At 43.0% G+C, this 24,725-nt stretch overlaps 2 protein-coding genes across 7 annotated transcripts in view; both read right to left on the bottom strand.

Moving 5' to 3' along the window:
• AKAP1 (A-kinase anchoring protein 1) overlaps positions 1-24,725 on the bottom strand; it is a 68,885-nt gene that overhangs the window by 11,736 nt on the left and 32,424 nt on the right. For all 6 annotated transcript variants that reach the window (XM_087925794.1, XM_026710279.2, XM_087925783.1 and 3 more), the window contains 5 exons: positions 23,405-23,538; positions 12,556-12,682; positions 11,334-11,461; positions 7,735-7,912; positions 324-474 (listed from right to left, as the gene is read on the bottom strand). In XM_087925794.1, the coding sequence (XP_087781920.1) occupies positions 324-474; positions 7,735-7,912; positions 11,334-11,461; positions 12,556-12,682; positions 23,405-23,538 (718 nt within the window). The remainder of the gene's footprint in view (positions 1-323; positions 475-7,734; positions 7,913-11,333; positions 11,462-12,555; positions 12,683-23,404; positions 23,539-24,725) is intronic.
• On the bottom strand, positions 3,786-6,230 carry LOC148127501 (uncharacterized). The gene is made up of 2 exons (XM_087925754.1): positions 5,830-6,230; positions 3,786-4,945 (listed from the first exon to the last, which is right to left on the bottom strand). The coding sequence occupies exons 1-2, from the start codon at positions 6,116-6,118 to the stop codon at positions 3,891-3,893; spliced, it is 1,344 nt and encodes a 447-aa protein (XP_087781880.1). The 5' UTR covers positions 6,119-6,230; the 3' UTR covers positions 3,786-3,890.

Consider the following 24,725-nt stretch of genomic DNA (forward strand, 5'->3'; position numbering starts at 1 on the left):
CACTACACTGTGTTACAATTGACTCTTTCCAGCTGATTTTTCCAGACCAATGATGTCCATCTAAAGTTCAGGTATGTCCAACACTGGCACTTTAAGACCTGTGGACTTCAACTCCCAGAATTCCCCAGCCATCCATGCTGCCTGGGGAATTCTGGGAGTTGAAGTCCACAGGTCTTAAAGTGGCTGATGTTGGACACTCCCGCCTTAATTGCAAGTTGGAGAACCTGGAAAGAGTCTGCAAGGATCAACCCAGGCCCATCTATTTCAACATTCATAGCATTCAGGATGCCAACCACTCAGAGAAGAACTCCTGGTTACCTCACCTGATTTGTCTTAGCGTGTCAATCTTGACTCGTTCGTATCCACCATAATCCACATATCTGATTTCCACTTCGCTGGTATCTTTGAAGTAGCCAATCACTTGTGCCCTCCACCATGCGCCTTCCACCCCCGGTGCGGCACAGACAACGCCAACTGCAAAGCAGAGAAATGGGGAACAAATCAGGTTGGAATGCAACAACTTTTTGAAAATTAAGGAAAAAAAGGCGGGCGGTTTGTTAGGAATAACAAAGGTTACCTAATGTAGTTTGGGTAAAATAATATATATAAACTATGATTGTAAGTTTAAGTGTGTGTCACTTTAAACTGCAAAGCATGTAATTTTGGGTGCGGTTGTGAACCACCATAAGAGGGAGCAAGCGAACCTGACAATTCCTGATGATTCCTGACAATTACTGGATTGCATGGATTGATGGTTTGTTAACTGCGTGTTTCTTACTGCTGAGTTGCTAAAGGAAGAGAGGAGTTTTGACTTCTTCATATCTCTACTGCGAGGAGATATATTCCTGGACTGATATTTGTAAGTTTACTGACCTCTCTTTTTCGACACTGGAATTTGCAACTGAATAATCTCCGGACAGACTGAATTAGTGAATGATATATGGACTGTTTGACTATGCTAAAACTCTTACTGGAATAAACTATTTAACTAGCACGGTGTATCTGTTTTACTGAGTGTAAGCTACAAAAACGTTTATCTCACATATTTTGCCTGCCTGCCTGCCTGCTGTGCAGATTCTGCTAGGGTGTATCCCTAACAGGGTTGCTGTAGAATAGGGGTGGGGAACAATGACCCCTTTATGACTTGTGGACTTCCAGAATTCCTGAGCCAGCCAGGAATTCTGGGAGTTGAACTCCACCAGTCATAAAGGAGCCATTGTTCTCCATCTCTTCTGTAGAACAGTCTGCCTTAAGTCTTTCTTTTACTAAGTCTTTCAAATTACAGGTAGTTCTTGACTTATGGCCATAATGGAGCATGCCCAGTATGATTTTAAGTTGTGATGGTCATAAAGTGAGTCATCATGTGACCCACCCGATTTTACAATCTTTTTTTGCAGTGGTTATCCAACAAATTGTTATAATAGTTCAATGAATCTCTGGTCATTATACAAACCCATTGCTTGCTATGGGGTGTCTTGGGTGAAAACCGGAAACAAATGACAGTTTGGGGTCAGAACAGTGTAAATTCCAATCCCATGATCGCAGGACACTGCAAATGGCCATGAATGCGGGCCAATGGCCGACCATCCAAAATTCAGTCTCATAACCATGGGGGAGAAGATGTCAAAAACTTTTAAAACCAGGTCAAAAATACCGTTTGGTAGGGGACCATCGGAATTTTGGAAGGTTATTAAGCGACTTTTGAAAGGTTGCTAAGTGACCTAAAAGTTACTAAATCGTAATTCAAGGACTACCTGTAACAACTCCATATAGTATTCCTTTCTTTTTTCAGAAATAATCTAACCTTGCACGTGGTAAGACAGTCTCTGCCCCAAATGGAATCTGAAGAGATGTGCTCAACATGTCATCGAATGGATGCCAATGCTATGGACTCCATGACAATTGATGCCCTTAGGCAAGTTACGGATATGATTACCCCAAGGACATGTATCAGCGAAACTGGGACTTATGGGTGGGAATGTTGTAAACTGTTCCCACCATCATTGGGAGATTAAATAATGTGCTTCCTGTGTTAATGTTATTGATGTATTCTGTACTTTATCTAGGTAGTCCTCGACTTACAACCACAATTGAGCCTAATTGTTGCTAAGTGAGAAATGTGTTAAGTGAGTTTTGCCCCATTTTACATCCTTTCTTTCCACACTTGTTAAGTGAATCACCACAGTTGTTAAATGAGCAACATGGTTGTTAAGTGAATATGGCTTCCCCAGGGAAATGAAACAAAATGTTAAGAAGTTATATTTATGTAGTTACTTACCAAACATATCTAAACTATATTAAAGTAACCAAAATATATTTCTGTATCTTAGAAATATGAACTGACTGTCAAGCATCCAAATGTAAATCACGTGACCATGGTAACAGTCCTGAGTGTGAAAAATGGTCATAAATCATTTTTTCAGTGCTGTTTTAACTTCAAAACGGTCACAAAACAAACTGTTTTAAGTCACAGACTACCTGTAATCTTATTTACATAAATCAGGCATGATATTCCCCTCTGAAAAAAAACCCTGAAAAGTAGCCAGGGGTGCAAGGGTTGCCTAAGCACCCACCGCGGTCCGCACAGCGCCCCGGTGGGAATTAAATTGGCAACGCCCCCTTGAAGCTTTAGCAGAGTAAAGTAATCAAAAGTGATTTTTCAAGGTGAGTCTGCATGATAATTTTATTATTTGACCAAATAATAATAAAAAAAGCACCATGAGAATGCTCTCAGGCAAAGGATTTCACATTTAAAAAATAAAACAAACAAACAAAAACAACAAACAAACCCTGCTTAACAGACAGAAAAACAGCCACAATGCTTCATCTCTAATTGGACTTTCTCTTTGTTCCCCTTCCTTTGATCAGCATTGCTTCTCTATGCTTCTTTCTAGCTAGTTGAGCTGATAGCATAACTTTGAGTCTGGCCTGTCTTTTGGCGACAGTTGTCTTCCTCTTCAGTTCCAGATTAGCCCTCTTTGCTGCAAGCTTCTCTTTTATTGTCTTCAGTTCTTCCATGTACGATTTATGTGCCCTTCTCATATTTCTTACAAGACTTGGATTCACTGGGTCATGTTCAAGGTCCTTCCTTTGATACTGCTGCACAGCAGACTTCCCTGAAGCCTTCAACGAGTAAATTTAACACTCTGAAGAGCATCAAATGTCCTTATGCCGAGGCTTGGAAGTTATGTTACCCATTAGGCTGAAAGAACTCTCAACTTGGGGTCCATGGAAGCAGCTTTCATCATCTTGAAGAGGCAAGGATACTTTCCAGCTGAAGCAATCTCAGTCCACCAGTTGTCTATTGTTGCTTGGTCTGCTGCACTAGGTATCCTGGCATCACTGTGATACCGGTGAACCTAGTCTAGTATGTCGGGCTCTACCTCTGAAGCTTCCAAGACATTTGGTAGAAGCTGTGGAAGTGCCTTCACGCACTTCAGTGCTTGGGAGTGTCCTCTCACAATGGGGTCTGTTGCTGAGAAATGAGCAAGTAATTTGTTCTTGATAGGCAGTTTTTCCTGCAAGCATTTTCCAGCTGAAACATAGGCAGACCTTGCCCTAGTAAGGAATCCGTTCTTCACCTCCGTCTTCTCTTTCTTGAGAATCTCTTTCGCTTCAGGCCCAACAAACATGTCTATACACGGTAACAAAGAAGTCTCAGCTTGGACATCTACTGCACACACTATACAGTCACGAAGTACTTCTGGCTTCACAAAGCATGCAAAGAAGTTCTTTGTCAAGTCTACAACTTCATCATGCAGTTTGTGGATTTTTGTTTCCTGAAACACCAGAACAAACTTCTTCAATAGAGGCAAGGAAGCACGGTAGAAATGAAGGAGCAATCTTGTGTAGCTGCGATTCACAAACAGCTTCTGTGTGACTCTTTCTTTTCATTCTTTCCCCTCTCCTATCATCTTCTTCTCTCTGAGCTTGACTTGAATTGCTCTGATAGCCCTGACAGCTTCGTCTCCAATATCCTTTGTGTTGAAAATACCCTTGCACAAGAAGAAGAAATGCTGACGATCGAATGAAGGTAGGAAGGAGAAGTAGAAGATAGCGTACACTTCAAACAACCTTAGAGTGTCAACTGCTACATCATACACACTAAGCCACCTGGTTGGAACATATCTCTCTGGCATGGTGAACTTTACTCCAAGAATGATGCTCAGCTCCTCCAGGTACTGGCGAAGATCCGTAGACCATTTGAAATCATTGTAGATGGAGGTGAATAGCTCTTCTAAATAATGTTCAAAAGCACTTGAGAACTTCTTGCAAGAATTGTGTACATGATGACACACATCTCCATCGATGTCCAGGAGATGAGGAGCATGCTTTGTCCTTATCCGTGCCTCCAATCCAGCCTTTGAGCCCCTCATAACATTGCAGGAATCCATGAGAATAGACACGACAATTTCCCACGGTATGTTGTGTTGTTTTAGCAATGCATCGATTTCTTTTTCAAGATTCTCACTGTTCACCACTATCAAACTAAGTGAGGCAAAGTGCTGAATTATAACCTTCTTCAGAGAATCATAGTAGTAGCTCACCGGGACAGTCAAAATTTTCTTGTTGCTGTCAGAGGTTGCCTCATCAATGTTCATTGAGAACTTGCTGCTTTGCAGGTCCTTCACTAAGTCATCTTTGATAGTCTCCGCAAGGCCATATTGCATTTTATATGATGCAGTATTTCTGTCCATGTAGAGTTGACTTAGGACCTTGGGATCTCCAGCAAGAGCCTGTGACAAGCTGATCAAATCTGGTGCCGAGATGAATGGAAGCGACTTCTCTGCAAGAAACGCCAACAGCACGGCCTCGTGGTTAGTAACTCTGTCCACGAGAGGAACCGAGGCTGGAAGAGGTGGACAAGATGGTGCTACGTTTGACTTGAAGGAAGGGTGCAAGCCATACGTTGAGCTGGAGGTTGATGTTGAGGGAGCAAATGCGGCTGTAAAAAGAGAGAGGGAGAAGTAAAACAAAGTAATATGACATCATAATAATGATGATGATGATGGTGATAATAATAACTACAATTATAATTATTATATTATTATTAATAACAATGTACTACTATAAAATTCATGATACTATGTACTGACATTTCCTATATAATTAATATTACAGGAAAGAAATAATTTTTGAAGATATTGTGAGATTTGTCACGCTTTAAAACAGGGGTGTCCAACCTTGGCAATTTTTAAGACTTGTGGACTTCAATTCCCAGAGTTCCTCAGCCAGCAAAGCTGCCTGAGGAACTCTGGGAATTGAAGTCCACAAGTCTTAAAGTTGGCAAGGTTGGACATCCCTGCTTTAAAACATTTTTAGAAGTACAATTTATGACACATTTACTTCATGTTTCAATACCAAAATGCCTTGAAATTATTTACAAATTTATCTTCCCTAAAGTCATAAATGTTCACAGATTTCCTCTGAGGCAGATGTTGAATTGGAGGCATGATTTTTCTCCTGATCTAAACTTGCTGAGTTCACAATCGGTTATTTACATGTTGTTTATTCAAAATTGTTTGTGATCAAGTCTAATTATATGTTTATTCAATTTTTGTTTGTTTGTGATGCTATATTAATTAATATGCAGGGCCTTCACGTACAGTAAGCCAGTTTATAATAACCACTGATAAAGCTACCCTGGGTAAAAAAAAAAAAGACTAAATAAATAGAATAAATAAATAAATTGAAAAATAAGTTTGGATGCATTCACTAAACACTCCTTCAATCACTTAATCTCTAATTAAATTTCATCAAATAAATCAAACCAGCATAAAAACCCCATTCATAAAATATAAAATAAATGAGATCACAGATGAAACTTACCACTAAGGCTGTAATTTGTCTCCCTAAGTTTCTTCACGTCCATGTGTTTCTTCTTTGTCATATGCCGCTTTATCACAACGAGGCCACCCTTTGCATAGGTGATAACACTTTCACACCAGACACAAAATGCTTTCCCTGGTTCCGCGACTTTTCTGATGCATTCAGATATCATGGGGCCGTCAACAGTTCTCTGGGTCCATTCCCAATTCCACTTGCCACGGACAGTTCCATCAATTTTCCTGACAAGAGCTTCATCCTTTCTTTCCAAAATTTTCCACCGAGAAGTCATGCTGTTTTTGCTGTCTTTAGGTACGGGAGGCCAAATCCAGCATGTGCCTAAAGCAACGGCGATACACGGCGTGTTGTAAAAGTAGATATTTTCGCGCTAATCTGGCTTGAAATGCGCAAAAATTTCCACACCACGACTTTTGGGCATGCATATGACTGATTGCAGGCCGGTACGCACGCCACCAGCACGCGCCCCAACGCTTGTACACTAGCTCGCTCTCAGCCTGGCTGGCGCACTCATGGCCACGGAGCTAGCTCTGATCGGATCGAATTTTTTTTTTTTGTTTATGGCAAAAACAAAAAAAAGTAGGAATCACTGTTCGGAAAAGAAAAAAATCAGAATTCTGATTTTAGTCGGAAGAATATAATGCTTGATAAATATGGTAGGTAAACTGTTGGTGGGTATGTAAATCCTATGAAGAAAGGAATAAAATGAGTAGGTAACAAAAATTATGCTGAGGGCATGTTTTTGTAATTTTATTGGTTTTAATGCTTTTTAACAATTTCTTCCTCTTTTTTTGTGGTTGTCTCTGTGTTTTGTGTTTTTAATTCTGTAGGCCACCCAGAGTTAGAGCAGTGAATTGGATGGCTATATAAATTTAATAAATAAATAAATAAATATACAAGGAGTTCTTGGCTTACAACCGGTCATTGAACAAACGCCTCAGAAAGGGTGCTTTATGGAGTGTAAAGCCCTTTTGACCATTATAAAATGTCAATGCCCCTCCCCCACATAGCCACATTTTGGGGGCTTGGCAACTGGCTCTCATTTATAATCGATTTCAGTGTCCCACAGTCATGTCACCATGATTTATGACACTTTTCTGAAAGCTTGTCTAATAATTTAAAAAAAAACCATCTGGGAGAAAGAATTCAGACATATGACAACATGATACACTTCACCACCACCCTAAAAACGGTGGTAAGATTGGATCTAGTCATGTGGATGCCTTGACTTATGACTGTAATTTCAGTCCCATTTGTGGTAAGTCAAGGATTACCTATAAAAATATAAAAATCACCAGAGGTGACTTACTCTCCAATTTAGCAGTATTTCAGTAATAATGAATATCTTCCCTTTCACAAGATTTCACTGTTGGTCTAAAATCATTTAACTGCAGGAACAGTGAATATTTTTTTTAACAGTACTCACACCACCCAACAGCTTCTCACATTCCCACCCCCCAATATTGGAAGAAAGATGCTAAGTTTCAGGCAGCCACTCACTACACTGACTAGAACTCACTGTCTCCTGGCTCAAAGTCACCCACCTGGCTTTCATGCTAAGGTGGGACCAAAACTCACCATCTCCTGATGTTTGGCTCAAACCAGCCAGCCAGCTTTCATACCAAAAGTGGGACTAGAATTCACCATCCCCTGGTGGATGGCCCAAAGTCACCCACCTGGCCTTCATGCCTAAGGCAGAACTAGAATTCACATTCTCCTGGTTTCTAGTGTGATGTCTTAACCACTTAAACCAAACTGGCTCTCCTATAATAGCAAAAGGCTAGAAGGCTGAAGAATGATTCTTTTCTGGTTCCATTTTGGTAATAAAACCAACATTATCGCTCGACCTGTGGTGCAAAGGTGCATGGAGCCAAATCGGAGAAGACTTACCCTCTACTGGGGTTGGCATCGTAGGAATCCCAGGTTGGGAATAGCAGAGATACATCTGCTGATCTAGGCTACGAAGGACGTGGAAAGTGGGATGCGTATGTTGTTGTACGAATAAGTGCCCGGCGTTGACTTGATTAACCACAATAACTTCTACTGTAACTCCATCAGGAAGCATGAGCTGCCACAGAAGGATGAAGAGAGTATTTCCATGCACAAGTAATGGCATTTAATTTCCAAACTACAGATTATAACAGTGTATGGAAATGAGAGCAGAGTTAAGCAACTTGCTACCCATTGTAGTGCATAGACTACAACAGGGGTCCCCAACCACCGGTCCCCGGACCGGTACCGGTCCGTGGAACAATTTCTACCGGGCCGCCGGTTGGCGCCGCCATCTTGTTTTGATGAAAAAGTGCTTCCGGTGAGCTTTTCCAGGTAGAAAGCGCTGTTTGGGTGCTGAAAGAATCCTCGCGCCTTAGTTTCATCGAAAGGGGGGGGGGCTTCGAACGAAACTAAGGCGTGAGGATTCTTTCAGCACACATGGCAAGGCAGCCGAGCGACCGTCCCGAAGCCGTCGCGAAGCCCATCGACACAGGTACAAAGGAGGAGTTGAAGGTGGCGGGGAGAAGTGGGGGACGGCTGGCCGGCCGGTTGCTCGGCTCGCCTTGCCATGCGTGCTGATGCTGGTACCGGGCCGCAGCACAAAATAGGTTGGGGACCACTGGACTACAACATCCTAAGTTAGCATAGTAACTTGGCTCAAGAGAAAGAGATATTGAACATTGTGTAAATCACTTAAGGAGACAAAGTTGCTCATTCCCCTAAATACACTGATCTTATCACCTGGCACCTTATACTTGCTTGTGCTTCGCTTTTATGTGGTGGCAGACTGGGATGAATTGGGGGAGAAGAAATGAAGAGGGAGAATGCTTGGGGAGATGAAAGTAAGTGCTGTATCTCCTCTAGAAGCTACCTCAAGGTCACCCAGCTTGAAGGAGGAGGGAGCTGCATACCAAACCACATTTGGAGTGATCATTATGAAAACATCCTGCTTCTAAATTGGTTACACTGGGATGTGGGTAATGAGAGATAGTTAAGGAGGGAAAAGTTGAACTTAAGAGACGTTGGCACACAATTCTCAGTTCTGGTTTTGCAACACTGCAATACACTTGACTTCTAATAAAACTATGGAGCTAAGGATCATTTCTCTTTAGAGGTTTAAATTGTGGCAGGTCTTGTGGCAGGTCTAATATTTCTCAAAATGAGCAACTTTGAAACGTGTAGACTTGAATGCCCAGAATCCCCCCTGCCAACAAGCCATTGCTAGGAATTCTGGGAGTTGAAGTCCATATGCTTCAAAGCTGCCCAGGTTCAGAAGCTCCGGTTTATAAGACCGTGGGACAAAAATCATCTTTCAGCCTACGCTATTTCTTACAATTGTTATGAAAGTATGTAGACCCCTTTGGAAAACTCAACGATTTCTCTTTATAGTGGCTTGCATTGGATCACTTCAATAAGCTCAGTTAGAAAGATTCTGCTTGAAATACTTTGCTGTGTATCAGTATCAGTTCCGAGTTGCTTCTCAGGAAACCCGAAGATAATTTCACAACTGTGCAAAGTATGATTGTTGATTAGGCGTGAGAAACCTTTGTCCAACCAAGAAATACCTTTTCCAGGGCTGCACCTTATAGATGGAGCACAGATTCAAGCAGGCTTTCAAAGGTTGGTGGGGACCTCCTTTTTCTGTGGAGTCCTTGGTGCTCTCTGAGTTTGGTTTTTTTCACTACCTAAGTAGGCAACATCATCAGTACTATGCTGATGATGCTACCTAGTTGGATAAGGAACATCTGCAAGGAAACAACTAGGCTCATAGAGCACCAAGGACTTCACAGTTCAACCCTAACCTATCTTCTGTTAATACCACATATGGGTGTCAAACATTTCAGAAAGTACGGAAATAGGAGAAACGTATATACAGGCAAACGTTCACTAAGGAACAACTATTCTTTCTGCATGAATGTGTACGGAAGAAACAAACCTCCAACCAACACTGATGATGTTACCTAGTTGGGTAATGAAACACCTACAAAAACAACGATCACCAAGCTCAAAGAGCAGTTCTCTTGTTTTCTCTCTGATCGTTTTATTCCCTCTCTTTCTTCCCACTTCAACAGAACAGGCTGTTCATGCTGCGGGTCTACACCCTGGCAGAGTGTTTCTGAAAACAGGTCGTGGGTGGCTGTTAGGACTACAAGTTCCCAACCTCTGCTATGCAGAGAAAAACTTTCCAAATCTGCATAAATGTATCTTAAGATCAGGAGCTCTCAAAGATACAGGTCAACCCATGACAGGTGAAATCTGTCATGCCCCTGGTGGAGACTGACTCTGAGGAAGAGGAGGAACAGCCAACAGGGAGTGGGAGTGTGGCTCCAGAGGTGGTGGAAGAGGCTGGGGAAGGGCAGAGGCCGGCTGAGCAATCAGAGGAGGATCCAGGCCCATCCCCTATCCATCCTAGGTCACGCAGGGAGGAGAGGATCAGGAAAAAGCGAGGTCTACTCAGGAGGAGATTACCATGATCCTCCTTGTGGCTTGCAGCTGGGAGCTATGTATATAAGTTTTGTAACTGCGCAGTCAGAATTGCTGGAGTCAAAGTTTAGAGTTTTCTTTGAAAGAGGTTTATCTTTGCTGGTGTTCTTCCCATGGACTCTCCTCGGTTATTTTCCTGGAATGTATGATTAATTATCTTGGCTTGCTTCCGAACTCTCATCAATGTGGTTTGTTTTGGTTTTCTTTTTGCCTCATTATTTACTTTTGTGACTTTAAACTGTGCCTAATAAAACAGTGAACTTAAGTTGAAGGCATTACCGGACTTTAATGTATGTTTTGGGTTATTTTGAAAGACTACGGGTCATCACAAAATCAGTGTTGGAACAGATGCTCGAGCTCCTTTAGTACACGTGTCTAACTTTACACACGTGTTCAAACCAGTTGGAGGTTGTTTCTGTATCAACCTTTTGACCAAAGCTCTGGATCCTGCAGATGCTTCCACCTCCAAGAAAAAAAAAACTACCACCAAGAAGACATCAGGCTAAGATGCTTTGAAATTGTCATTAGAGAGATGGTGGCAAGAAAGCAAGGGACCACATCCTAGTGCAGGGGTGTCAAACCCAAGGCCCTGGGGATGGATCCGGCACACGAGGTGCTTACATCTGGCCGGCAGAGCTGCCCTGAAAACAGCAAAGGACTGGCCCACGGTGCCTCTGCCAGCGAAAAACGGAGCTTGGAAGGGCTGCTCCGTTTTCGCTGGCTGAGGGTTGCAGGAGGTCTTCACAGCCGAAAACAGAGCTCGGGAGCCCGTTTTCACTGGCAGGCTCCTTGGACCACCATAGGCGCCCCCGACATGAGTGATGTCACGCTGGCCACGCCTACCCAGCCACACCCACCCCAGCCCCCTGAGGTCAAACATAAGCCTGATGCAGCCCTCAATGAAATCCAGTTTGACACCCGTGTCCTAGTGCAACCCAACAACTGATGAATCAAAGTCAGCAATTTCTCCATTTCTACTAAGACGAGACCCAGATTTTTGACTCTGTGCTTACCCAGGAGGTCATGGGAAGGGAATGCAATGGCAACGGCGGGGGTGGTGGAGTGTAGATATTGGTGAGACTCAAATCCTTGAACTTCTTTCCAATCAGGGTCAGTGCTTTGTCAACGCTTTGCTGAGAGCCTGCGGGGAAGGCAGGGGGAAGAAAACACAGATTTTAGAAAAGCAAGAGACGAATGATTGTGCTTTGCATCCCGTAAAGGAGCAGCCACGACAATATCTACATGAAAGGAAGAATTCAGTCCATCATAATCACGCCAAACTCAACCGTTTTCCATCTGGACCAATGTTTCTCAACCTCAATAATTTCAAGATGGGTGGACTTCAAGTCCCAGAATTCCTCAAAACCAGTAGGGCTGGCTGGGGAAATCTGAGACTTAAAGTCCACCCATCATAAAGTTGCTCAGGTTATAAAATATGGATCTGGACCATTCTTAGCAATAGCAGCAGCAATAGCAGTTAGACTTATATACAACTCCATAGTGCTTTACAGCACTATCTAGGCCAGTAGTAGCTAACCATATCAGCACAGAGTGCTGAAATGGGAATGCGTGCCCCGAAAATCAGAAGAGCAGCTCCCCGACGCATGCATGCAGGAGCGCCGGAAACCGGAAGCTTAACTTCCTGGCATTCATATGCATGCCCCACCTGGTCTTTTGCGCACACGCAGATCAGCTGGCCGGTGCACACATGTGCACTTGGGGAGCTGCTCTTCGGGTTTCTGGCACTCCCGTATGCGCGAAGACAAGCTGGCTGGCATGCATGCGCGTGCCGGAACCTACAAGAGCAACGGGTGATGGCTGGCATGGCAGGAGAGATGGCTCTGCGTGCCACTTCTGGCATGCATGGCATAGGTTCGCCATCATGGATCTAGGCAGTTTACTAATGTCAGCATATTGCTCCCAACAATCTGGGTTCTCATTTTAACAACCTCGGAAGGATGGAAGGCTATGAGACAACCTTGAGCTGGTCAGGATCAAACTCCAGACTGTGGGCAGAGTTGGCCTGCAAATCCTGCATTCTAATCACTGCGCCATCACGGCTCCACTCTTCCACAAAGTCTTACTTTGAGTGTCACTCCTTATCCAATCGATGTAGAAGGGAGCACCATAAGGGTGGAGAATTCTCAGATTCAGTAAATCAAAATCAAATGTGCCATATTTTAAACTTGGGGTGAACTATCCATTTAACATAGCCGTCCAGCAGGTTCCACTCACCTTCTATATGGCAGATCTGGAAGTCCTGGGTGTAAGGTAGTGTAGAAATGTAGATTTTGGCACCAGACACTTGCTTCAGGAAGCTCACATATCTCCCTTGTTTGCCTATCAGCCGTCCTACTAAGTGCTACGGGGAAAAGAACAAGGGAAAAAAACAATAATAAATGGAGGGACACATTTGCACATTTCTGTAGATCAGAAAGAACCAAGTGCATCAACTCTGGAACTACGTCAACTTATTTATTTTTCAAATTAATGTCCAGTAACTTTTTGGGCAGCATTGACAATGAATATTTACACTGTGTTGTTGCCTGGCTGCTATTTTATGTTATGTATGCATGTAGTCCTCGACTTATGGCCAGTTGCTTAGCAACCAAAGTTATGACAGAATCCCCCAAAGGTACTTCTTATGACCAAAGATCTGATGGCTGCCCATCTGGTCACAGGATGACATTTTGGATACCTGGCAACTGATCTGCATCTAAAGCCGTTTGCAGTGTCCCACAGTCACATGACTGCAATTATTGTGGTTCGCCAGCAGCCTGTGCAGACGGCAGCGGAATCGGACCATGGGGAAGAACAGGGACCAGTCTGGGGAGGACTCGGATGAGGGTCCTGCATCCGATGCAAAGATGGGGCCAGTAACATCTGGGAGTGGGGTGCTGATTCTGGAGCCTCCGGAGTCTGGCAGCAGTGAGACCGAAGTACAAGGTGACCCTGTTCCCAGTGCGTGTGTGTGCAGAGCTGCTAGAAGGCAGGAGCAGCTGAGACAAAAGGGGCAACTCGGGAGTAAGGCTTGGAGGTGATTGCCCCTCCCATAAGGTATAAAGGAAATGCAAAGGTAGAGAAACCTTTACAGGAAGCAAAGTCATTCGTTCTTTCGGATTAAACCTTAAAGCTCTGTGTGGACTTCGTACTTCGGTTGGTTTTTTATAGTTACTTTGGCACTTTAGTTGTTGGCAGCAATTCAAAGGCAAGAAAGGTGGGTGCTTATCTTGAGGGACTGTTTGGGACTCATTACAGGCTGGGAATGAACATAATTCCCAGCATTTTAATAAAACAAGAGTTATTTTAACTAAGTTTGCTTAATTACGGTCTCAGGATGCCTTGGTCAGAACAGCAATTTATGTTTTTTTACTGCAAAGTGGTGTTTGTGTTTTTTTTTATAGCAAAAATGTCCCGTAAGCAAACACTAGGTGTGCTTAATGACCACTGGGGGTGGGGGGAAACATTGTAAAGTCAGGCTGGTGACATGCTGACCCACTTTATGACTGTCACAACTTACAACCACAATAGGCAGGCTCCATTACAGTTATAACTCAAGGACTACTACATGAGTTGTAGCACTGTTTTTATTTTAATCTATTAGCCACCCAGAGTCATGCACTTAAATTGGGCAGCCCTGAAAATGTAATAAGTAAATAAATAATGCTGGCTTGCAGCAGTTTGCAAAGCTAAATAATAATAATAAAACCTTTAGTTCAGGGATGTCAAACTCAAGGCCCACAAGGCACATCTGCCCCACGATGTGGTCGGATCTGGCCCACAGGGCCATCTTGGTCTACCCAGTGTGAAGAGGAAAGATCAGGTCAGCCTGGCTTCGGCCTAGTCTACATGATGCAAAGAGGAAACATGCCAGCAGTTTGGGGAGTGGTGTCAAGTTGGCCATGCCCACCCAGTTGGCCACATCCAGTTGACCATGCCTGGCCAGCCCCCTGAGGTCAACCACGGCCCTGATGCGGCCCTCAATGAAATTGAGTTTGACACCCATGCTTTAGTTAAAACAAGTACACTTAGCAGATAAATAAGAACAGAACTTATGAAAACCTTAAAAAGACATCCAGAAGGATATAACACAAGTTACAAAACCAGTTTTCAGATTTCATTAAAAATGAGGGCAAAGAGTGTACATTAATGGGTAGGGAAGAGGCTACACTGGAGCCACTACAGAGAAGGCCCTGACTAATTCCAACTGGTGACACCTTCCAATGACTCGTGATTGCTGAGAGGAACTCTTGGTGAGGAATACATGGGAATAATTCCTTTAGGTAGACTGCCTCTTGAGACGTAAACTAATTTATCTATTAAAACAAAATCTTGAATTTAGCTCAGAAAACAATACAGAGTCAACGCAGTTAAGTCACCACACTACAAAAAAAAAGATGCTGAGAGTTTGGAAAAAGCTCAGAGAAGAGCAACTAAAATGATCAAAGGCCTGGAGAATAAACCATATGAAGAACGGTTGCAGGATTTGGGTTTGGCTAGTCTAGAGAAAAGAAGGATTAGGGGTGGCATGATAGCAGTATTCCAATATTTGTGGGGCTGCCACAAAGAAGAGTGGGGTCAAATTATTCTCCAAAGCACCAGAAGGCAGGACAAGAAAAAATGGATGGAAACTAATCAAAGAGAGAAGCAACTTGGAATTAAGGAGAAACTTCCTAACAGTGAGGACAATTAACCAGTGGAACAGCTGGCCTCCAGAAATATTGGACACCCCATCACTGGAGGTTTATAAGAAGAGACTGGACAGCCACCTGTCTGAAATGGCATAGGATCTCCTGCCAGAGCAGGGGGCTGGACTAGAAGACCTCCAAGGTCCCTTCCAGCTCTATTCTATTCTAGTATTCTATTCTACTGTCCTGTGGTACAGGTACCACAGGTTCTTAACGAGGGATATACCATAATTAAGCAGCAGTTTGGTCTAGTGATTAAGGCACCTGGCTAGAAACCTGGAGACTGTGAGTTCTAGTTCCACCCTAGGTTTGAAAGCTACTTCGGGAAACCTTTGAGTCAATCACCTGGAAACACTGAGTTCTAATCCTGCCTTAAACATGGGAGCTAGTTTGGCTGACTTTGGGCCAGTCCCTCTCTCTCAGCCCAATCTACTTCATAGGTTTGTTGCTACAGGGAAAATAAGAGGAGGAAGGAATATTATGTTTACCTCTTTGAATTATTTATAAAATAATAAAAGTGGATTAAAAAAATATCTTTCAAAATCCCCTTGCCATTCTTTAGACAACTGTCAGTTAAGACCAGCTCTTCTAATAGCTTGACACTTTCCCAGAAAACACTTTTTCTGTGGGGGATGAGTCTTCTTGCCACAATTCAGGGATAAGGAATATGATGCCAGCGGCTACATTGGCTGGGTTCCTTGGTTCTTTTATTAAAATAAATAAAACAAGCTGACGTAAGTAAATGCCCTCCAGTTAAGCTCTACTCCTACGAGGCACACCCTATGTAGTTGCTTGGCAGCCAGACAAAAGTAGTTTGCCACTGTCTCCTCTTCAGAATTTTTTGATTCCAAATCTGGCTACAGTTCTAGGATTATCTGGCTAACTCCTCTCTACCTACAGGTAGTCCTCAACTTACAACAGCTCATTTAGTGACCATTCGAAGTTACAACGGCACTTTAAAAAGTGGCTTCAGACCGTCTTTCATACTTATGACCATTGTAGCATCCCCCACAGTCACACGATCAAAATTCAGATGCTTGGAAACTGACTCAAACTTATGACGGTTGCTGTGTCCTGAAGTCACATGATCCACCTTTTGTGACCGTCTGACAAGCAAAGTCAATGGGGAAGCCAGCACTGATGATGTTACCTAGTTTGGGTAATGAAACGACTGCTAGAAAACAAGGAAGCTCAGAGAGCACCAAGGATCCCTCAAGCCAGATTCATTTAACCGTGTTACTAACAGCTGCAGTGGTTCACTTAACAACTGTGGCAAGACAGGTCATAAAATAGGGCAACACATGACTCACTTAGCAACAAATTTTGGGCTCTCAACTGTGGCCGTAAGTCAAGGACCACCTGTAGTAACTAGCAGAGCTCCTGCTTAACATTTTTTGTTTGAGGGGGATGTTCATCCAAGATCAGCTAGACGGATGACAATTATGCAGAGTCACCTTATAGCGAATACAGGTAAGTAAGTAAGTAAGTAAGTAAGTAAGAAAGAAAGAAAGAAAGAAAGAAAGAAAGAAAGAAAGAAAGAAAGAAAGAAAGAAAGAAAGAAAGAAAGAAAGAAAGAAAGGTGGTAAATGTCTATGGAAATTCCCAGTCATCCAGCTCGTGGTTGTCCCAAAGGTCCTTTTTTTCCCCCCAAGGGAAAACTGGACTTTCTGGTTTTTCTTTGAAGATGTTTCACTTCTCATCCAAGAAGTTTCTCCAGCTCTGACTGCATGGTGGGGAATGGAAAGATTTATTTATTTATGTATTGAAAAAGCATCTTTGGGACAGACATCTGGTAACTTCCAACCTCATTTTTATATCCAAAATATCTCTCGGCACCAAATTTTATTTTTTTGTTTTACCTTTTTACCTAAAAGGTTTTTTTTTATTCATATCCTACTGTATAGGAAACCACAATGGTAAATCCCTATTTTGCTAAGAAAACCACATGGAGAGACAAGATACAGATAGTCCCTGACTATATTTATTTAGTGATTGTTCGTAGTTACACCACCACTGAAAAAAGTGATTTATAATCGTTTTTCACAGTTACGACCTTTACAGCATCCCCATGCTCAAGTGATCAAAATTGGGAACCAGCATGCATATCTGATGCTTTTACTTTCTGAGGTAATGATCACTACTTCAAACCTTCCCAGCCGGCTTCTGACAAATAAAGTCAAGTTAAGCCAAATTCACTTAACAACTGCATGATTCAATTAACAACTGCAGTGGTTCACTTAACAACTGGGGCAAAAAAGTTCTATAATGGGGCATAACTTAACAACTGCCTTGCTCAGCAACTGAAATTTGAGACTCAACTGTTGTTGTAAGTCAAGGACTACCTATGCTACTTTCATGCAATGCAGCTACGGAAGGAAAGATTCAATAATGACAGCATTTGGATACAAGTTAATGACTAACTAATATAAATCAGATTTCACATACAATCCTTTAATACCATAGGACGGTATGTTTGTGTTTATGCTCCAACCACTGGTGCAAAACGAGGAAGTTTGATGGGTTTTATGATATAGTTCTGTGATGGAGAACCTATGGCACACATGCCACAAGTGGCATGTAGAGCCATTTGTGCTGGCACGCGAGCTGCAGGCAAACTTACCTCACTGAGCACGCGCGCGCCTCACAGCTGATTTTTTTCAGTTGGTTTGAGGCCTTTTCCGGCCTCCCAGAGGCTTGGAAAAAGCCTCTGCAAGGCTTTTCAGGACGAATTATAGGCCCATTTCATAACTTCCTGTAATACTGGAAGTGACAAAACAGGCCTATAATTCGTCCTGAAAAGCCTTGCAGAGGCTTTTTCCAAGCCTCTGGGAGGCCGAAAAAGGCCTCAAACCAGCTGAAACATCACCTGTGAGGTGCAGAGCAGGTAAGGGGGTGGCGGGGGGGATTGTGCACGCATGCACAGGGGGCGTGGGGAGGGGGGCGCACACACAATTTTTTGCACAGGAGCCCCAAAAGGATATCCACCAGTAATATAGTTCAATCAAAAAATCAACATCATGCGTGCAAGATGTGCAACACATGAAGAACACGGAAAGCCTTTCCAAAAGATCACTGAACTCTGAAGGAGGATCAAACTCAAAACGGATATGCATGGACAGATAGTAACGGATTCTAAGTAATCCAACAAAAATGGAACAAGTATTCTGACATTTGCCACAGTAGAGATGTTAACTTCTAAAATACTTTGTAACAGCACTTCTCAACCTTAGCAATTTTAAGATGTCTGGACTTCAACTCCCAGAATTCCGCAGCTGGGAGTTGAAGTCCAGACCATCTTAAAAGTTTCCAAAGTTGAGAAACACTGGTTTGGAAAATATTCCTTACTTACAAGAATCTCTAGAACCAGATTATTACAAAAATGGAAGGCTACAGGAGTGGCAAGCAAGATAAATAAATATGGCAAAAATACAAAAATGTGGCAAGCAAGAGAAGAAAAATCAGTAAGAGTTCGAATTAAGCTATGACAGCAAATCTGGAGATGATAACACAGTGGTCAATAGGCTGGAAGAGGTCAGTCTGCACACTACACCCCAATACCAAAGAAAGGGGATTTAACAGAATACCAGACAACCCAAGATCCCGTGGGTCATTGTTTCAGAGATACTTCCACATCAGATTCCTCCAAGACTTCAACAATGGCAGAACCTCTAATGTGCTACACCTTCATGGGAAAAGCTGGGATATATACAGAAATATATTTGCCTTGAAAATACATTGGATTGTATAGCACAAACATCAGCACAGGAAATGTTTTGTGACATTGTGTATTATTAGGTATTTTTATCCTTTATTTTTACAAATAACTGAAGCAGGAGAATAATATTCCTTCCTCCACCTATTTTCTCCACAACAACCACCCTGTGAGGTGAGTTGGGTTGAGTGTGTGTGTGACTGGGCCAAAGTCATCCAGCTGGCCTTCATGGCTGAGGCAAGACTTGAACTCATGGCCTCCTACTTTCTAAGGCCTGTGATGGTGAACCTATAGCATGCGTGCCACCTGAAAGCCATTTGTGCGGGCACAAGCCCCAGGCAAACTTACCTCACTGCGCATGTGCACGCCTCCCAGCTGATTTTCAAGCCTTTTTCGGCTTCCCAACCTTTGGAGGTTGAAAAACAGGCCCGTTTTGTCATTTCTTGTATTTCCAGAAATACCAGAAGTGATGAAACAGGACCATTTTTCGGCCTCCAATGGCTGCAGAGGCTTCCCTCAAACCTCTGGGAGGCTGAAAAAGGCCCGAAAATCAGCTGGGAGGCATGTGCATGCGCAGTGCAGGTGAGAGGGCGGCAGGGGGAGAAATCATGCACACATTCACCGGGGGCACGGGGGGAGCCGCATGCATTGCCTTCTGGGTGCAAGCGCGCACAATTTTCGGTACAGGAGCCCAAAATGGTTAACCACCACTGTTCTAGGCTGAGGTCATAAACTGTTTTATGATGACTATTATGTCATAAAACATTTTATAAAATTGGTCAAATTTCAATTCCATGGAAAGTTTTTGGATGCATTCTGTAAGTTAGCCCATAGCCAACCTTAGTTCAAAGGTTGTTGCCCTAAGACGTACCGCTTTGCCCAGTTAATGGTTACAAAAATGAGGGTATATAGATTCAAACCATCACACGATAGCCTTGATTTCATATGCTAGCAAAACATTGCTTAGAATCATTATTCAAGCCAGATTGAAACCCTACGTGGAAAAGGAGGATGACAGATGCTCAAGTTGGCCTTAGAAAAAGGCTAAGGAACAAGAGGCACAACTGAGAAAGCGGGAGAAGAACAAAAATAGGTCAATATGTGCTTCATCAATTATAGAAAGGTCAACGATTGTATCAACCATGTCAAGCTGTGGAATATGCTTAGAAAATGAAGAGCTCAGAATAACTCATTGTCTGCATGCAAAACCTATCCACAGGACATAGATTCCGTCGGGATGGAAGATGGTGAAACTCCAGAGATCTGCAAAGGAGTAAGAGAAGCTGTATATTCTCTCTTCTTATTTCTTCAACCTTTACGAAAAATACAGGGAAGCTGGAAGAAGATGGCCTGCAGATAAAGGAGAATATTCATAGCTCAGGGTTGAAATGAGATTCCCTGGGTGCTCTTGGTTGTTGAGCTTGTTTTCTTGCAAAGATTTCATTATCCAAACTAGGTAACATCATCAGTGCTAACAGGGAGTAGGGTCTGCTCTCAATTGATATTCTAGTGCAGGGGTCTTCAAACTTGACAACTTTAAGACTTGTGGACTTCAACTCCCAGAATTCCCGAGTTAACATGACCGGAGGAGGAATTTTGGGAGTTGAAGTCTACAAGTCTTAAAGCCGTCAAGTTTGAAGACCCCTGTTTTAGTGGCTTGCCCTATCAAATGTTGGTGGGGATGGTTCTTTGGTGCTTTATTGTCAGCTTGTTTGGAAGTTCCTTGATTGAGGTATTGTTTATTTCCTGATTGTTGCTCTGATGTTAAACTTGGTGTTAATCTATGCTCATCTGAGTGTTGAAGATGGGTTAGTTAAAACTGAAGGAAGAAATATCATTACCTGGGCTATGCTGATGACTCTGCAGCAGGGGTGTTAAACTCAAGGCCCGGAGGCTAAATCCGGCCCGTGGGGTGCTTAGATCTGGCCTGCAGGCCCACCCTGGAATAGGGAAGGACCGGCCCATGGTGCCAGAGCTCAGGGAGGTTGTGCGCAGATTTTCGCTGGCTGAGCGCTGCAGGAGGCCGTCGTGACTGAAAACAGAGCCCAAGAGGGCCGTCGTGGTCGAAAATGGAGCCTTGATGAGTGACAGACCTGGCCACGCACCCCCTCAAGTCAAACACAACCCTGATGCGGCCCTCAACGAAATCGAATTTGACACCCTTGGTCTACAGATAGCTTAAAAAAAAAGCCCAGGATGTGTAAGCTGTGGCAATAAAGTCAAAGACCACAGTGAAACAAATAGGATTAAGATTATAAGGAAGACCAAAGTGATGACACCAGACATAGGCCTTAGAAATGACAATGAAAAGTGGGGAATTGGCATCTGCCTTTGAGGATCCACTGTCAAGGAATCGGCAGACAAGAAATACACCACAAATTAGCTGTCAACTCATAAAATATTTCTCTGGTCTTTTTAGAGTTGCCAACAGAAAGGAAGGGGGGGAGCAGTGCAGCAGCTTGCAAACCAAAACTGCATTCCATAAATGTTTTCAAAGATAGGAACTGGGTGACCAAAGTTTCTACTGCACAAAATTCTAATTGGAGAGCATGATTGATGACTCTTGGCTATGGATGTGCCTCATTGGAGAATATGAATTACGGTACACCCAGGGGTGGGGGAAAAACCAGGGTCAAGGGTGACAATGAATTACGTCTATCAGAGTCGGCTCCACCCAGGCAGTGCCAGACAGTTTAACTCCCAATAAATCCTTTTGAAGTTTGGCTCGAGACTCATGATTTAAACTGCCGGAATCCTGACACTAGCGTTTGGTAGAGCCACCATGAAGGCCGTGGAAAAGACATTCAAATGCTGTGATGTGTCTAGAGCTACAAAGATCAGAATTGTGCAAAACCTTGGTAAAAGTAGTCCTCGACGTACAATTAAGCAGAATAATTATATTTAAGCAAGACAGTTGTTGACTGAATTTCCCCCCAATTTATGACCTTTCTTTGACACAGTTGTTAAGCGAATTACTGTAGCCCTTAACTTAGTAACACGGTTTAGTGATTCTGGTTTCCCCATTGACTTTCCTGATCAGAAGGTTGCAAAAGGGAATCACATGACCCCAGGACACTGCAATCGCCATAAACACACGCCGATTGCCAAGCGGATGAATTTTGATCACGTGACCACAGGGATGCAGCAACGGTCATAGGTACAGTCATAAACACTTTTTTCACTGCTGTTGTAACTTCAAATACTCATCGAACAAATTGGCTGTAAGTTGAGGACTACCTACTTATCCTAGTCTGCCTCAAAAGAGTGACACAAACGGTTCACAGAACAAGTCTATCTTGAGTCCTACGATTTTTTTTCCTGCTACATCATAAAACGTTGTTAATTCATTACTACTATTATAGTGGCGAAATGTTTCATTCAGTGGTGGGATTCAATTTTTTTTTTACTACCGGTTATGTGGGCGTGGCTTGATGGGTGTGGCGTGGCTTGATGAGCATGGCTTGATGGGCGTGGCAGGGGAAGAATATCGCAAAATCCCCATTCCGTCCCCACCCCACTAACCTGCTTTCCAGCTCCCTTCTCCTTGTGCAGGGCAACCAAAGAAGACCCAGCCAATCAACTGGGACTTGGGAGGCAGAGAAGAGATGGGGGCGGGGTCAGTCAGAGGTGAGATTTGCTGGTTCTCTGAACTACTCAAAATTTCAGCTACCGGTTCTCCAGAACTAGTCAGAACCGGCTGAATACCACTTCTGGTTTCATTGTTATCTTAACGTTCAGGAAGCTCTCAGCTGCACTGCATAGAATGGCAGCATTTTAGGGCTGGAAATGACCACAAAGATGATCTAGTCCAACCCTCTTCAATGTGCAGAAAAGCAATTTAAATCATTCTCAAAAAGTGGTTGTCCAACCTTTTTATAAAACATATTGGAGAACCCACAAATTCCATAGCCTTTTCCACTCTTATTTGTCTCTTGCCATCAAGGAAGCATTTCTTTATATTTATTTTACTTGCAGGCAGTTCTGGCTAGTCTGCCCTGTTTAGCAACCGTTTGAAGTTCTGACAGTCCTGAAATGCTCATACTTATGACAGTCGCAATGCCCTGAAGTCGTCTTCAGGCACTTCACAACTGGCTTTTGACAAGCAGGGTCAACAGAAAAGTTGGCAGTGAAATCACAAGTTGTGATCATGTGATGTCTCACTTAATGACCAAATGGGAAGTAAGGTTATAAGCCCAACAAAATCACATGCTTCACTTAGCGACTTCCTTGCTTAGCAACAGAACTGTCAGTTCCAACTGAGGTTGCTAAGCGAGGACTACTTGTATTTAGATGTCACTTTTATAGACCCAATTTTGAATGACTCAGGATGGTGTACAAGTAAATACAAATACAATGTAAAAAGAAGGCCTACAACAAGGAGGCTTAACATAATCAGCATCATAACAGAATAACAAAATTGGAAGGGACCTTGGGGGTCTTCTAGTCCAACCCCCTGGACTGGATTTTATCTTAATTTTATCTTTAAATGTATCTTAATAACATTCCCATAAAGCCACCATCCCAGGAAAAGATCCCAGTTTCTAAACCAGGTATGAAGATCAGGAGAATGTTGACATTGGAGGACTCCGATTAAAGGGCAGGCACTAGGACCAAGAAGGTGCACAACTGAAAAAGTTGGGAATTCCCCATTGAAGCAAAATCAAGACAATTTTCTGGACGTTACCTTTGGTATTTCAGTTTCCCAGATAACAAGCTCTGGCTTATTGCAGTCTGTTCCCATCTTAGCACTCAGGCAGCTGTCATTCTTGCGGAGGGCACAACCGCTGTCCACCGAGTCCATGCTGTTCACGTCAGAGCCTAAAAAAGAAAACCAGCCACGTTCCTTCACTTACAGGGTGCTGAAATGCTGGGCAACGGGGCTGCAGCAAACTCACTTTCCGAAGCTCTTATCATTCCACTTACATAAGGAGCTACAGAAGTGGGCAGAACAAACTCCTCTAGCCAGGTGATGCCTCCCAGTCAATCAATCGCTCAGTCAGTTTTTCAGTCATCTTTATCATCTAATCTAATCTAATCTCTCTCCTCTATCTATCTATCTATCTACACACACACACACACACACACATATAATCTAATCTATCTAATCCAGAGGTCTCCGATCTAATCTGTCTGTCTGTCTGTCTGTCTGTCTATCTATCTATCTATCTATCTATCATCTATCTATCATCTAATCAATCTACCTACCTATCTACCGATCATCAAATCTATCATTAAATCTAATCTCTCTCTCTCTCTCTCTCACACACACACACACACACACACATACACACACACACAGAGTCATCAGATCTATTTATAGGTCATCCTTAATTTATGATCGTAAAGGAGCCTGCCCAGTATGGTCATAAGTAATGATGGTCGTAAAGCAGGTTACCACCCATTTTTTCAACTTTTTTTTTTGCCACAGTCATTAATCAAATGCCACAGCTGTTAAGCAAGCCCATTATTCAATAAGGATTTGTCTTAACTTCATTCATAAATCAAGGACTATCAGTATGTTGATTTATGACTGTTTTTCGCAATTATGTGTTGCAGCAACCCCATGGTCATGCGATCAAAATTTGGCTACTCGTCAACTGGCATGTATTTATGATGGTTGCAATGTCCCCGAGTCATGTGTTCACCTGGTTTGACTGTCTGACAAGCAAAGTCAACGGGGAAACCAGATTCACTTAACAACAGCAGCAAAAAAAGGTCACAAAATGGGGCAAATTCACTTAACAATGGTCTTGCTTAGAAATAGAAATTTTGGGCTCAAGTGTAGTTTGAGGACTACCTGTATAAAGCCAGATGTCTGGAAGGTACTAGACACAGAAAGGTGCCAATAGACGCTCAGGGGAGAAATAACTTGGATAAGAAGCATGGAGGAATAATTCTTTCTTATATGGAATCTAGGCCAGGCAATCTCTCTAGGACCTACCTACCTCAAAGGGTTGTCACTGGGGAGAAAAGTGGGAAGAATAACTATGCCTGCTCTCTTTGAC

The sequence above is a fragment of the Pseudonaja textilis genome, chromosome 1 (genome assembly GCF_049901715.1).
Source record: "Pseudonaja textilis isolate UNSWEBS1 chromosome 1, rPseTex1.2, whole genome shotgun sequence".
NCBI lineage: Eukaryota > Metazoa > Chordata > Lepidosauria > Squamata > Elapidae > Pseudonaja > Pseudonaja textilis.